The 12,636-nt window shown below is 52.1% G+C and overlaps 1 protein-coding gene across 9 annotated transcripts in view; it reads left to right on the forward strand.

Moving 5' to 3' along the window:
- Positions 1-12,343, forward strand: part of PPP2R5C (protein phosphatase 2 regulatory subunit B'gamma) — a 121,610-nt gene extending 109,267 nt beyond the window's left edge. For 6 of the 9 annotated variants that reach the window (XM_072963719.1, XM_072963720.1, XM_072963725.1 and 3 more), the window contains 2 exons: positions 4,007-4,123; positions 9,601-12,343. In XM_072963719.1, coding sequence (XP_072819820.1) covers positions 4,007-4,123; positions 9,601-9,732 — 249 coding nt within the window. In that variant the 3' untranslated portion in view covers positions 9,733-12,343. Of the gene's footprint in view, positions 1-4,006; positions 4,124-7,037; positions 7,094-9,600 lie in introns of all 9 variants that reach the window. The other 3 variants (XM_072963721.1, XM_006209060.4, XR_012073819.1) reach the window with 2 other exon arrangements.
- The last annotated feature ends 293 nt before the right edge of the window (positions 12,344-12,636 follow it).

The following is a 12,636-nucleotide window of genomic DNA, read 5'->3' on the forward strand; positions in this document are numbered from 1 at the left end:
CTCAGCTCCCCAGAAGAGATTTTACTCCCTGAGGTTGAGCAGCGCGAGCCAGATCACGAGCGGCTGTCGGTTTCCCTCGCTGAGAGGTGTCGTGCGTCATCATCTCAGCTGCCCCACAGGCTTCCGGTCTCTCTGGCATTTAATAAAAACCGATCATGAGCACAGAGTTGAAAGTACGTGTTTCACCTGCATGATAACATATCGGTATGTGTTCCCTTGGATAAATCTACACTCGAGACAAAGTGTGGGAAACTGACATCCTTAAGTGTGTGTCCTCAATTTCTCCTGAAACAAGTAACTGGCATTTCTCTAGTCCTTTTTATTCCACGCTCTTACGTACAAGTGGTATTTTAAGATCACTGTGAAACTGTAGTAGTTAATTTACGTAGAGAGCTGTGGGTATATACTTTCAAGAACAGAATTCACGTTGAAAGTGAGGTGAAAATACAGACGTTTGTTGGAAAACGCAGTGAAACCGTCCTTCTGGGGCGCTGTGGGCAGATGGGCTGCCTTGGGCCCAGGCTGTCTTGCTCTGTCCTGGTGGCCGTGCCAGGGGCCCCGTCACACCCCCCAGCAAAGTCAGCTCCCTTGAGAAGTCTGTAAAACATGCCCAGACCAGAGGGCCTGATTTTATCTATTTTACTAGAACGTAGGAATAACGTCGTGGAACATGGCATCAAACTTTACCCTGCAAACAAAGAAGGGCTGGCTGGTGGTTGTGGCAGGCGTGGCCTGGCCTCACTGCTGTGTGCTGCGCTGCAGCGGACGTTCCTTCCAGTACACGTCGCCCTCGCCTCCCCTCTGCTGAACTTCTCCTGCACGTTCTTATATCCCATCCTTGCTGCTTTGGCTGTTCTGTTTCCCGGGTCTCGAGTGGCGGCGCAGGTGGATGGGTCCTGCCTGCGTGCACCCCTGCGTTGTGAGCACTGCTCGGGTCCCTCATGTCTGTGTCGAAACCACCTGTGACTCAACCCCAGCGGGTCCCGGCCGCCCGCCCGGCTGCAGTGCGCTGGCCAGGACAGAAGACACTTCCTGGGCTGCGGTCTTGGGGCTGGAACTTAGGGCCTTGGTACTTGCCGTCCGTTCTCTCCAGGGAAACTTTTCTGAATTCTAGTCACTGCTTGCCACTTACAGCAACAAAAGGTGAATAATCCTGTGGGTGATACCGTTTGCTTCCTGTTTCTGTAATGAAAACACGCAGTTGGACTTTGGAGACTTGGTTCTCCGCGTCAGATTCGCCTTCGTGAGAGATGATTAGGTAGCTTCCTTCTTTCAGATGGGTTCCAGGGCCTCACTCCTGTTCACCGGCGTGTGGCTGGAGGCCCTCCTGCCGCCAGCCCTCCGGCCCCCACCCCAGGGCTTTTGCCCTGGGGGACCGGAGGGCCGCCCGCGCAGCCTGCTAGGGCCCGGGCGCTCCGGCCCTTCAGGAGTCCGTGTGCGCACTTCAGCAGCTCTGGCCGCGACGGTCGGGCTTTTTTTAATGTCAGGCATGATTTAGTGTTTTTAAGTCGTGAGACACTGAGGATTTCTAACGTAACTCTGTGTTTCCTGGTCCACCAAAGGAGCCATGTGACACTTGCACTCCCGTCTCCCTCCGTGGGGACCACGTGAAGACCAGGCACCACTGCGTACTTTACGTGTGGCCCTGGCTCACCGTTTCTGTCCCCTTGCGGTGACAAGACAACACCGTAGGCGGCCCAGGTCACGGAGTCCGGCCGCCGCCTCCCCCAGGAGGGTAGCCTCGCTGGGGAAGGAAGTGGGTGCTCCTTCACCTGCTGTGAACTCAGCCTCCGAGAAGGTTTTTACTCCTGGTCTGACTCCACTGCCCAGGCTGTTGGCGACGTGATGTCCCACAGACACTGTACCATCCTCGTTCATGCTTCCTTTGCCCGGAGCCCCAGCAGGAACTAAAGCCCCGGCCACTCTCAGCCCCGTGGGGTCTGTGGAGAGCTTGGGTTTCTCTTGGCGTGGCCAAAAGCTGGCAGGCTGGTTGAAGCCACCCCTGCACCACCTTATGAGAGCTGCAGTGATGGTGCCTCTGTCTGCCCCTCCCGACGCTGGCTGAGCCCCTGAGGACGAGGCGCCATGCTCGCCCCCAGCTCCCTGTGTTCAGCGGGCGGCCACCCCTCTGGGCAGGTGGGTCCTGATCTTGGAACTTTCCCAGGATTCAGAGATGAGGCACAGCCCCCGGCCTCAGGGAGCTGGCCGTCCAGGAGGGGAGCCAGGTGGAGGCCAAGAGAACTCAATCCACACAGTCAGGTGACGGCACACACTCGAGGGATGTGCTGGCGGGAGGCCAGGTCCTGCCTTTAGAGTCACGGGAAGGAGCGCTGGGGCTGTGGGCTGGCCTTGGCGAGGTACCGCCACTCAGCGGGACCTGTTGAGGGGCCACCCCTGCAGTCTCCACTGCGGGGGGCTAACCAGCCAGGGGGTTGGGGCAGAGAGGGGAGAAGGGAGGCCGGGCTGTTGGGGAGAGTCTCAGTCCTGGGGGCTGGGTGTGGTGTTAGAGGGAAGCTGGGGAGGGAGTAGAGACATGGACTTTACTCCCAAAACCACACGGGTGTACAGCATCACCCAGAGCAGTGGCCCCGTCGTGCATTTCGGGTAAGCTCTTCGGGGCCCACCCGTTTCTTGTAGAAACACAGGGAAACCTGCTGCCAGGCAGGGCTGATGGAAAAGGCAGGCGGAAGGCGCCAGGGGAGCTGGGTGCCTGTCCATGCTGAAGACACAGAGTCGGGGGTGCGGCTCCCGCAAGTGATCAGCCCATTTCTGAGGATGGTGAAGAGTCTGGGCTAGGGTCGGGGACCCACAGGAGACGGTGGCTGAGGGGAGAGGAGCCAGGAGGTGGGGGAGGAGCCAGGAGAAGCCAGCATCACAGAGGCTGGGGACGGTGCAGCTTGGGGACAGTTGTGTTCACTCCATGGTGCAGGAGAGGTCCAGGAGGATGAGACCCAAAACAGCTTAGCAACTGAGAGGTTGCAGCCTGGTGCCCGCGGTCCCATGTAGAGGCCAGAGCCCAAAGCAGGCGGAGACGAGCCAAGAGGTTGGGAGGAGACAGCTGCTCTTCCTGGACGCTTGCCTGGTGGAGGGGGTCACAGTGGACAGGACAGCCTCCCACTGAGGCAGGAGGGTACCAGTGAGGCATGTGGGGTCAGTGGCAGAGGGGGGGGAGGGGGGACAAGGCTGCCAGCTCTGAGTCCCATCTACCCCGTTCCTGGCCTGGGGCCTCGTCAGGGAGCCCATTAGGTGCCTGACCCGTCTGTGCCTCAGTCCTCCTGTCGGTCGAGTGCAGTCATAGCACACTATAGGTTGGTTGCAAGATGTGTGGAGTACTTGGAATAGTGGCCGGCTGATGGCAGGCATGGAGTGGATACTGAGCACTGCGGGCTGTCAGGCCACCACGTGCACCTTAACCCATTTTAACCATCACAGCCGCCTCTGAAGTGATCTCCTGGTGTCACCTTGGGGAGAACAAAGCCAGAAACCTCTCCTGCTCACGCAGAACCTGACTGGCCCCGGGCAGTGGGGAGCAGAGGGGACCCCACCGACTTGTGGGCGCACCAGTTCCCCCGATGGGCCAGCAGTTTGGGATGTGAGCAGTTTGGGATGAGAGCAGAGAGGGTGTAGATGAAGGGTGTAATGGGTGATGGGGTTTAAGCAAGTCTCAAAGTGGAGAGCAGGAGCGAGGGGTAGGGTGGAGGAGAGGGAAAGGCTGTGCACCAAGGTGGGAGGTGGCGGTTTCCACGGGGAGCAGACCCTGTGACCAAATCGAGGGCGGGGTGTTGCCTGCTGAGGGGCCAGCCCTGCTGTCCCTGCCCGAGGGCCCAGGGCTCTGGTTGTCTGGAGACCGCAGGGCCCACGATGTAGGCCAGCACCTTTCCCATCACAGGCTTTCTTCAGGAGGGGCCCCGGGGAGGGCGTTGGTGGGGAGCCCTGCCAGCCAGGACAAGCCCTGGAGCTGAGCCCCGGGCGCTGACCAAGAGTGACTCCGCGCTTTGCATTGCAGTACGCGGTGTATAGCCAGGCCAGCACCGTGAGCATGCCCGTGGCAATGGACACAGATGGGCCTTTGTTTGAAGATGTGCAGATGCTGAGAAAGACAGTGAACGAAGAGTCTCGCCAGGTAACCGTGCGTACAGCCCCTTGGGGCCCACGGGGCCCCATAGAGGTTTGCTTAAGACACGCGTGTGGCTCCAGTGACGACAGACACCATGCCTCCGTGTCAGCCACAGCGAAGACGTACGGTCACCTGCCAGGAAGCGCTCTCCACGCATCTTAGGGACCACATCAGTAGGAACAGGTTTTAAGGATTAAGTGTGTGCCTGCAGGTGTGCCTTCGGTTATTTTCACAGCAGCGGCCCCAGGTCTTAACTGTTCCTGACGTGTCAGCCAGAGCAAAAACTCAGGTTTGCAGCTGCGTCTTCCCTCTGGGCCCCTCTGCATCCGTCTGACTTCTGCTCTGGCCCTTCTACTCCACAGGGTGACTGACTGCCAGTCCCAGGCCCCAGGACCCCAAGGCAGAGCCCTGGCCCTGCCCACAGCAGGGTCGCGCGGCCTCTCGGGCTGCGGCAGGGCCAGGGCTCTGTCAGGACCCTCCCTGTTTCCCCTTTGTGGAAATACACGTTAGGATCACCACTGATCTAAAGGAAGTCTCCTGTCACTAAACTGGGAATGCATTCGATTTGGGCTTCACAGAGGGTAGCGTACGGAGCTCTGCCCGAGGGAGGACCCTTGTGCTGTGCGCCCCTGAGCGCAGCCGTTCTCAGTCCACGCAGACTGTGTAGTGCTGGTTGGATTTGGGGACGTGGCCCTTTCTGACTCTGAAACTTTAATCCCCTTTGAGCTGTGGAAAGGTTCTGAAAGACGTCCAGCGCTACAGCCCCGAAATGTAACAGGTTAGAGAGGCCAGAGTCCTGCTGCGGGCTGAGTGCAGAGGGGTCGTAGATGGTCGCGTCGTTCTGAGCTCAGTTAGACAGAGAGAGGTGGCAATGGACACAGATGGGCCTTTGTTTGAAGATGTGCAGATGCTGAGAAAGACATTTGTCTTGTCTGTTTTTAATTCAAGTAAACTGTATCCCCCACCTGATCAGACAGGTTCAGGCGTTGCCAAGAGCCCGTGGTCTAGACCATGCAGACGGCGTTGCCCAGGGCACACGGGACACGTGACCGCCCTAAGCTGTGGCGCCAGCCCAGACGCACACACAGCCCGGCCTGTGTGAGGAGGAGACCCCGGGAATGCCTCCTGCGTGCTCTTCTGCTCCTGATAATGTGTCAGTGCTATTTTGGATATGCTAGGTTGAATGAAAAGCATTCTTAAACTAAATTTCTCCTGTTGCTTTTCACTCTTTCTTTTAACGTGGCTGACTAGAAAGTTTAGAATCACACCCCTGGCTGGCCTTGTTTTCCGGCCGGACCGCGCTGGTCCAGGCACCCTTCGTGCAGGAGAGGCTGCCCGGACTCATCCGTGGCTGTCCCCACCCAGCTAGTTCTTGGTCTTAAGTTAAAGCAGAGACAGGTGGATGCAAACACTAAAAATGCAGTGGGAAAACATCAGTGTCTCGCTTCTTACTTAATCCAGTTGATTCCGTAATGTTCTCACAACTAATAGTCTTAGCAATGAACTGACTGGATCAAAAGCATGACAATCTTTGTTCTTCATTCTTCTGCTTATGGGGGTGTTACTGTTCCCACTTCTTGATTTTTATTTAACTTGGGAAAGAATTTGAGGTCACCTCTTTGATTACCATTTTGATTTTATGGCTTCAAATGTGCTGGACATGAACGCCAGCCTCATTACTGCAGACAGAGGAGCTCAAAACCAGTGTCCCTCCTCCCAGCAGGCCTGCCTGTGAGCTTGTAACCACACGTCAGTCTTTAAGTCGCTCAGGCCGTACGGAGAAGAAAAGGAAATCGGTGGTTTTCAAGTCAGTCCTTACACAGTAAATAATTCAGTGCTGGAGGATTTTCTTTTTGGTACAGACTTTGACTTGATCGTTAAAGACAGGAAAAGAATAAACTATGCCCAAAAGGGCAATGAACATATTACACAATTACGTGGTCTGTGGACGTGTCAGTGATTCAGGGCCTGCTCTGGGGCACCGAGAGCACAAGTCCAAACAGTGTTCTCGTCTTAAGTAGAACTGCCTTTGAAAGTCGGCTCTAGTGTGCACGTGGTGGCCACTGCCGGGGAGCCTCCGGCGGCCCGTGGAGGGGGAGGAACGTGTGACGAAGGAAGCAGTCTCTGTGGTCACCCCCTCGCTGGTTCGGAGCCACAACATGCAGACAGGATGTTTCTGGAGAACTCTTAACAGCTTGCTGGTTTGTTTTCATGACTTTTTTTTAATAGCTTTATTGTGGTATGGTTTCTGCACAGTAAACTACGCCATGTGTCAGATGTGCAATTGGATGAGTTGTGATAGATGTACATACCTATGAAACCACCTCCACAGTGTTTCCATGACCCTTGAAATTAGATCCTCTAAGTGAGTTTTCTGTGTCCCTGATATTCTCACAACAGTTGTTCCCCCAGACTTACCTTTAGATTTCTGCGGCCAACGTTTCTGGGTTGGAAGACCACCACACTGTTAAGATATCACTTCTCCTCGAGATTAACTCAATCCAGTCAGAATCCCCAGCAGGCTTTTTCTTTTTTTAATAAGTTAGCTGATCCTAAAACTCACATGGAAATGCAGAGGACCTAGACTAGCCGAAACAACTGAGAGAGAATAAAGTCAGGAGGCCAAGAGCCCCAAATATCCACCCCTCTAGACGAAGATATTTATAGCACAGTCTCTGAGGTACAATATTTGATATGACAGACTCTTCTTAACTTGAAGACATTTGGAGTCATTCCCTGAAACTCTCAAAAACACTATTAAAGCAAAAAGAAGGTACTGAGATGCAGGGAAAATTTATGTGCATCATATGGAGACCAAATTGACATAAGTTATAGCTAAAAAGTGGGCTCTTCAGCTTTTATATTTAGTAATGTGAACATTTTCGATGCCCCTTTATTTTCAACTGATTTTATTTTTCAGAAATAATTCCGCATTTCTTTGAAATGGTTCAAACGTTGGCTCAGGACACGTGTGAGGTAAATGACAGTCTTACAGGAGAAGCCGGCAGAGGAGACCCTAATGCTGGTAGAATGTTGCTGGTAGGAATTTTGTGGAAGAAACTCAACTATATATTTACCTGTCAGAACCATAATTTGGGTTTCTTTTGAGAACCACGCACCCTTACGTAGACCCTCCAAAAAAAACTGTAGTGCATTTCACGTGAATGACATTGAAATCAGAGACACTGGAAGTGTTTGCAGTCCTCATTTTTAACAGTCGTTCGGGGGAAAGCACCGTCAGCCACGCAGACGAGGAAGGGGGAAGTGACAGTACTCCCCACTCAGCACGCAGGCGTGTATTTAGGCTTTTATGTTTTGGGAAGGAGCTGACGGTGTTATGTACATGAAGCATCCTCCCTTTTCTCCCCTGTCACTCCAGCCTGTGGTGGTGAAGACAAAGACATCTGGCCCCTCAAGAGATTTTCATGAGTTTTGTCCTAAATTAAGCAGTGAAAACGTGCGGTCTTACACACGCCCCAGCCCTGGTGGCGGTTTCCCGCTTGCCGTGTGGATTCAGCCGTTGGGAGCTGCCACCGCGCTGCAGGCGGAGGCCGAGGCGCCCCCGCTCGCGTCCCCGCCCAGACGTCTGGGGCATCGCTTCCGTCTGTCTTGTCTGCCCCACCGTCCACTGCTTGTCTGCCCGCACGGCCCTCCGCCAAGAGTCACTCACTCGGGGTGCCCGCCCACACCCGTCTCTCTCTCTCCTGCCTCCTGTTTTCCTGATCTCTCTTGTGGTCTGTGAAATTGCTCTCTGCTTTGCACACCGCTCTGAAACGGCTACACAGACGCTCAGGCGGGTTCATCACATTCTGTCCTTCGGAAGCTTCCGGGGCCACATCTGCTTTCTCAGTCTGTGTCTGTTGGTTCCAGCTCCTAGGTTGCTGCTTTTGCCTTTTTCTACCAGAATGTCTCTCTTTGGAGCACCTGTCGTAGCTGAGCTGAAATGCCTCGGGCACATGAAAGCCTTGGGTTTTGTTCTGCTTTGCTTTGCTTGGCTCTAAAGCTCAGAAAGGGGCAGACGTAAAACTCAGGGCAGATTTTCCCTCTGAGTTTCTCGTGGCTCGGAGATGAGGGGGCTCTTGCAGGGACTGTGACCCTGACGGCCCGTCCCTCAGGGTCGGGCCTCCGCAGTCTCCTGTCGGGGCAGTTGTCCTGAAGCCATGTTATGCTAGTTCCCAGGGGGAAAAAAATCAGAGAATTCCTGCCTTTACCAGGAGTGACCGTTAATGTTCAAGTAACATTTCTGGTAATAATCCTCAAATGAAGACACCCAAAATTCTTTCCAAACCTTGACATTGTTGCGGTTTTCTTAGATAAATCTGCAAAGGACCCTAAGAAATACTAACTCTGCGGAAGTGTGAGCTTTGTCGCGTAGGGCTTCTGCAGGTCCTTGGACTTTTCATTAAAGCGAAGAGAGGTGCGCTGTGCACGTCACACCGAGGACGTCGGACGCGCGGGGGAGTCGGTGGGGACGTGTTCTTACTGCCGAGCGATTGACTTAGTGCGAGTTCTTTCCAGTGGACATTTGAGGACCACCAGGGAGGCCTTCCTCTCTTTGAACGTTGTCTCTCTTCTGCTGGAGACACCAAGCAGAAAGGAGGACGTGGTCTGTTGCAGGTCCTCACGACCTGCCGTCTCCTGGCCGCACGCCATGTGCTGATGGCTCAGGGGGCCTGTTGTTTTGTTTCAGGGACACTGGTGTTAATGTAGTGGCCCAACTTCCAAACTGAGCAGCTTGTTTCACTGTTATTCATGGAAATGGGCACTTCCGGGGTATAAACGCCCCTTATCAGGCCCCTCCTTTCTTTGCAGACACAGTTCACTAAATCCTCATACAAAAGGGGATTCATTTAATTTTTTTTTAAGTAAAACCAAAATGTCCAAACTTTAAGAAGAAAATGGGCTTGAGAGGGGAGTCTTTTATTTCTTCCCCTTAATATTAGGAAATTTTATGTAAATAATCAAATGTAGTTTTTCTGAGTTCCAGAGGGTTTATTTTCCTGCACGACCCATTTAATACTTCTCATTTTAAGTATCTGTTTTCAAATTTGATAGAAGTTTTAGGGCTGTTATTGGCTTTGAACGCAGTTTAAATATGTTTGTCATTTATTCTTTTTATTTACCTCCAAGGAAAATTTCGACTTCCTGAAATGCCTCCCTAATGGACATAGCCATACAGTGGCTTCGGTAACATTTTATGAAATAGGAAGGTTTTACTGTTTATGGGATTTATCAGAACTGGTGAATGTGCCAAGTAGAGGCAGCCAGTGCCCTGTACAAAGCTACACACTTTAGGAGAGCAAAATGCCAGTATTGTGCACACCATCCTCCCCACGAGTCAGCGGGTGGCTTATCACGGACGAGACAAACCTGCGTGCTTGACGGGATGGTAAGAGGTACCGGGGGCGTGTGCACCGCGGGCTCAGGCAGAGCGAGCGCGCTTCCCGAGGTCAGTAGCCAACACCGCTGCGCTTTCATTCCAGGCACACAAGGACCCGAAGAAGGACCGGCCCCTGGTGCGCCGCAAGTCCGAGCTGCCTGAGGACCTACACACCAAGAGCGCCCTGGAGGCCCACAGCCGAGCCGAGGACCTGGTGCCCCAGGACGGGCGCTAGCCCCCGCCGCGGCTCTGGTTCCGTAGAACCCCGAGCTCTTCGTGCCATACCGATCAGTCACACTCAAAGTCCAGGCTTTCCCCGACCCTGTTCTGTGCGCAATAACGTCCCTCCGCCTCAGCTCAAGACTAGGAGTTCAAACAATGGTGACCTCCCGGGGCTGACCCAGGGTCCCGCGACCCTGCACGGCCCCAGATAAGATGTGTCCCCAAGGCAGAGCTAAGGAAAGCGCCCGGCTCAGCATCTTCCCAAACGGAATTGGTCATCATCCCAGACAGGCGGCCCTGTGCTGTAATACCCCTGTTCTTCGAATCAAAGGAACACTTTTAAAAAGTATTACGTGTTTTTAAAGACTTTACAGCCTTTGAGATTGCATCCCAGTGGTTGTCACGCCAGCCGTTTCTTTCTGGGTTTGGGGGGGGGTTTGTTTGGGTTTGGGGCTTTTTTGGTTTTTTGGGGGTTTTTCTTTTTTAATCTCATTGAAGTGGTTCTTTGCTTCCGTGTTTCTGACACAGCTCACGGGGACGGTGGCGCGGCCACCTCCGCCGCTGCTCCCTGGCTCAGGTCGCTCTGCACCATGTCCTCCTCCTGGTAGAGCTAAAGCCATATCCCCACGTCTGGGTCCCGCGCCCGGACCCCAGGAGCAAGCTCACAGGAGAAATCTGCTTTAAAAAGAGCTTTCTCTTGCCTGGAATTGGAGTCTTTCAGTGATGTTTTCCTGGCTTTGCTTGCAGAATTTTTTTTTCTCTCTGCTCACGTGTCATTGCCCTTGAACCAGGCTCTTGGATTAGTAAAAATTATCTTCTCTGAGAATCCCACACTTTGTAAAAGTTAGGAGGAGATCATTTTGAGCGAGGCCAGTCCTGGGCCCAGTGGGCGGAAAGACGCAGAGACGGCACTGCCCCGACCCCTCTCCGCAGCCAGGCTCCCCGAGCTCAGAGGCGGCGGCCGCGGGGGTGGCTTCAAACGAGTCTCTCTCTGTTGAAAAGAGCACACGTTACAGACACCTCAGACAGGAAACACAGTGTCTTGAGTTCTCACCAGTTTTCAGATGCTGCTGTGTATTTCAGACTTCCCTGCATGTATGGAGTTTTTCGTTTTTGACGGGACAGCACTAGGAGAAGAATCTCTAAACTCAGCGCTCGGTCTGTTCTGTATTTCTCTCAGGGTGGCCAGTGTTTTGACTTCTTTCTCCTGCTTGAAAGCGAGCTGAGATGTGCACCACTCCTCTAACCATGTGGGTCTAGTTCCCTCTGTCTCCGGCATAAGATGCTATAACTTCACATTAAATGTCTTGATGCATCAAAGATAAAACGTGGCTTCTTTTAGGATCTGTTTTTCAGTCGAGGTCTCGGGAAGCCACTGAAACGTTGTGAAAAGCAGACGTGGTTCCCGGTGCAGCCGTGGTGCCTGACACCCGGTGGTTTCACTGAAATCCACTGACAATGTTTATTTCTTTGTGTCTTGGAGGAAAACAATTTTGGGCGGGAGGGGGTGGATTTCTTGTGTTAAGAGCAAGCAGATAACAAAAAGGCTGCCCCGGCAGAAAGCGGAGAAGCCCGCCAGGTGAGAAGAAACACTTCCTGAGAAACTTGACAAGCACCTGTCCACTTTACCATTATGAAATTTATCATTTAAAAGAAGTTTAGATGCCTTCTCCTTTTGAGGGAAAAAGGGTGCTTTTTATTGTATAAAGCAGTGTCTTACGTATTTTGATATACCATTGTTTGAACTTCCGTCTTTAGCTGATAGATTCTCAAAGATCCTTGACTTGGATGCTCAGTGTGTTTGGGAGCGAGGTTTCTGGGAAGCCTCTCCTTTGGCCCCGGGGAAAAAGCAAATTGTCGCTCTTTGGGTGATGTGTAAAGCTCAACGTATAAGAACATCTTTTTGTCTAGGTCTTACTTATGCTCTTTATTGAAGACAAACATTCACCAAAAAGGGGGGGGGAGTTTTGAGAGAAACTAATTTTCTTTGACAAGAGACACTGTTTACTATTCTGGCCTTTTACAGGCTCCGGGTCAGTACTCGGAATCCCTGCGCTAACTGTCCAACTTGCGTATTATTATATAGATACACTGTTTATTCTGCGCCAAACTGATTTCAGAAGTACTACGTGGAAAATAAACTGGTGACTGTTTTTCTTCATAAAGTTCTGCATTTGGCATCTTCACTCTTTCCGAAATGTATCTGTACATCAGAAACGTCACTATTCCAAGTGTCTTTTTAGTGCGGCTTCAGTATGGTTTCCTTTTAATATTGTACATACATTGTATCTTTGTTTTATGGTAATGAATAATAAAAATGTAGACTTCATATTTTGTACAAAATGTCCTATGTACAGAATAAAAAAAAGTTCATAGAAACAGCAAAAATAGGTAAGTGGCATAATTATTTTTCTTTAGAAAATATCTGTAACCTGATGCTTTAGTGAAATGTTAAGTACTGACATATTTTTTAACATTTTGTAATTCAGAACTTTTTGTTTTGACACATTGTTTATGAAGAGAAACTTCATACACTTGCCATTTAATATGCTCTTTTATCTAATTTAAAAAAAACTCTAAAGATGGTGTATTATACAGACTAAATAAAGAACATGTGAATTTTATTGCTCATCATGACACTAAATGTAGCCATGATGTCGGGCAAGCTGGTCCTGACCGTTAGCAGGTGACAGTCAGGGGCAGGGCAGCCACACCAGGGACACTGGCCGGGGGCACGTGTCCCTTACTTGACCCAGGCCGGGCGCCCACTGGGCTGCCCACTCCGGCGAGGTCTCTCCGGAGCCTCCCACAAGCTCCCTGTTCACTCCTCTAATGGGGACAGGAGAGGTGACTTGTTATCGACCACCTCTCTTTTTTTTTCTACTTTTTTTTGGAGGGGGGATTAGGTTTTTATTTA

The sequence above is a fragment of the Vicugna pacos genome, chromosome 6 (assembly GCF_048564905.1).
Source record: "Vicugna pacos chromosome 6, VicPac4, whole genome shotgun sequence".
Classification (NCBI taxonomy): Eukaryota; Metazoa; Chordata; class Mammalia; order Artiodactyla; family Camelidae; genus Vicugna; species Vicugna pacos.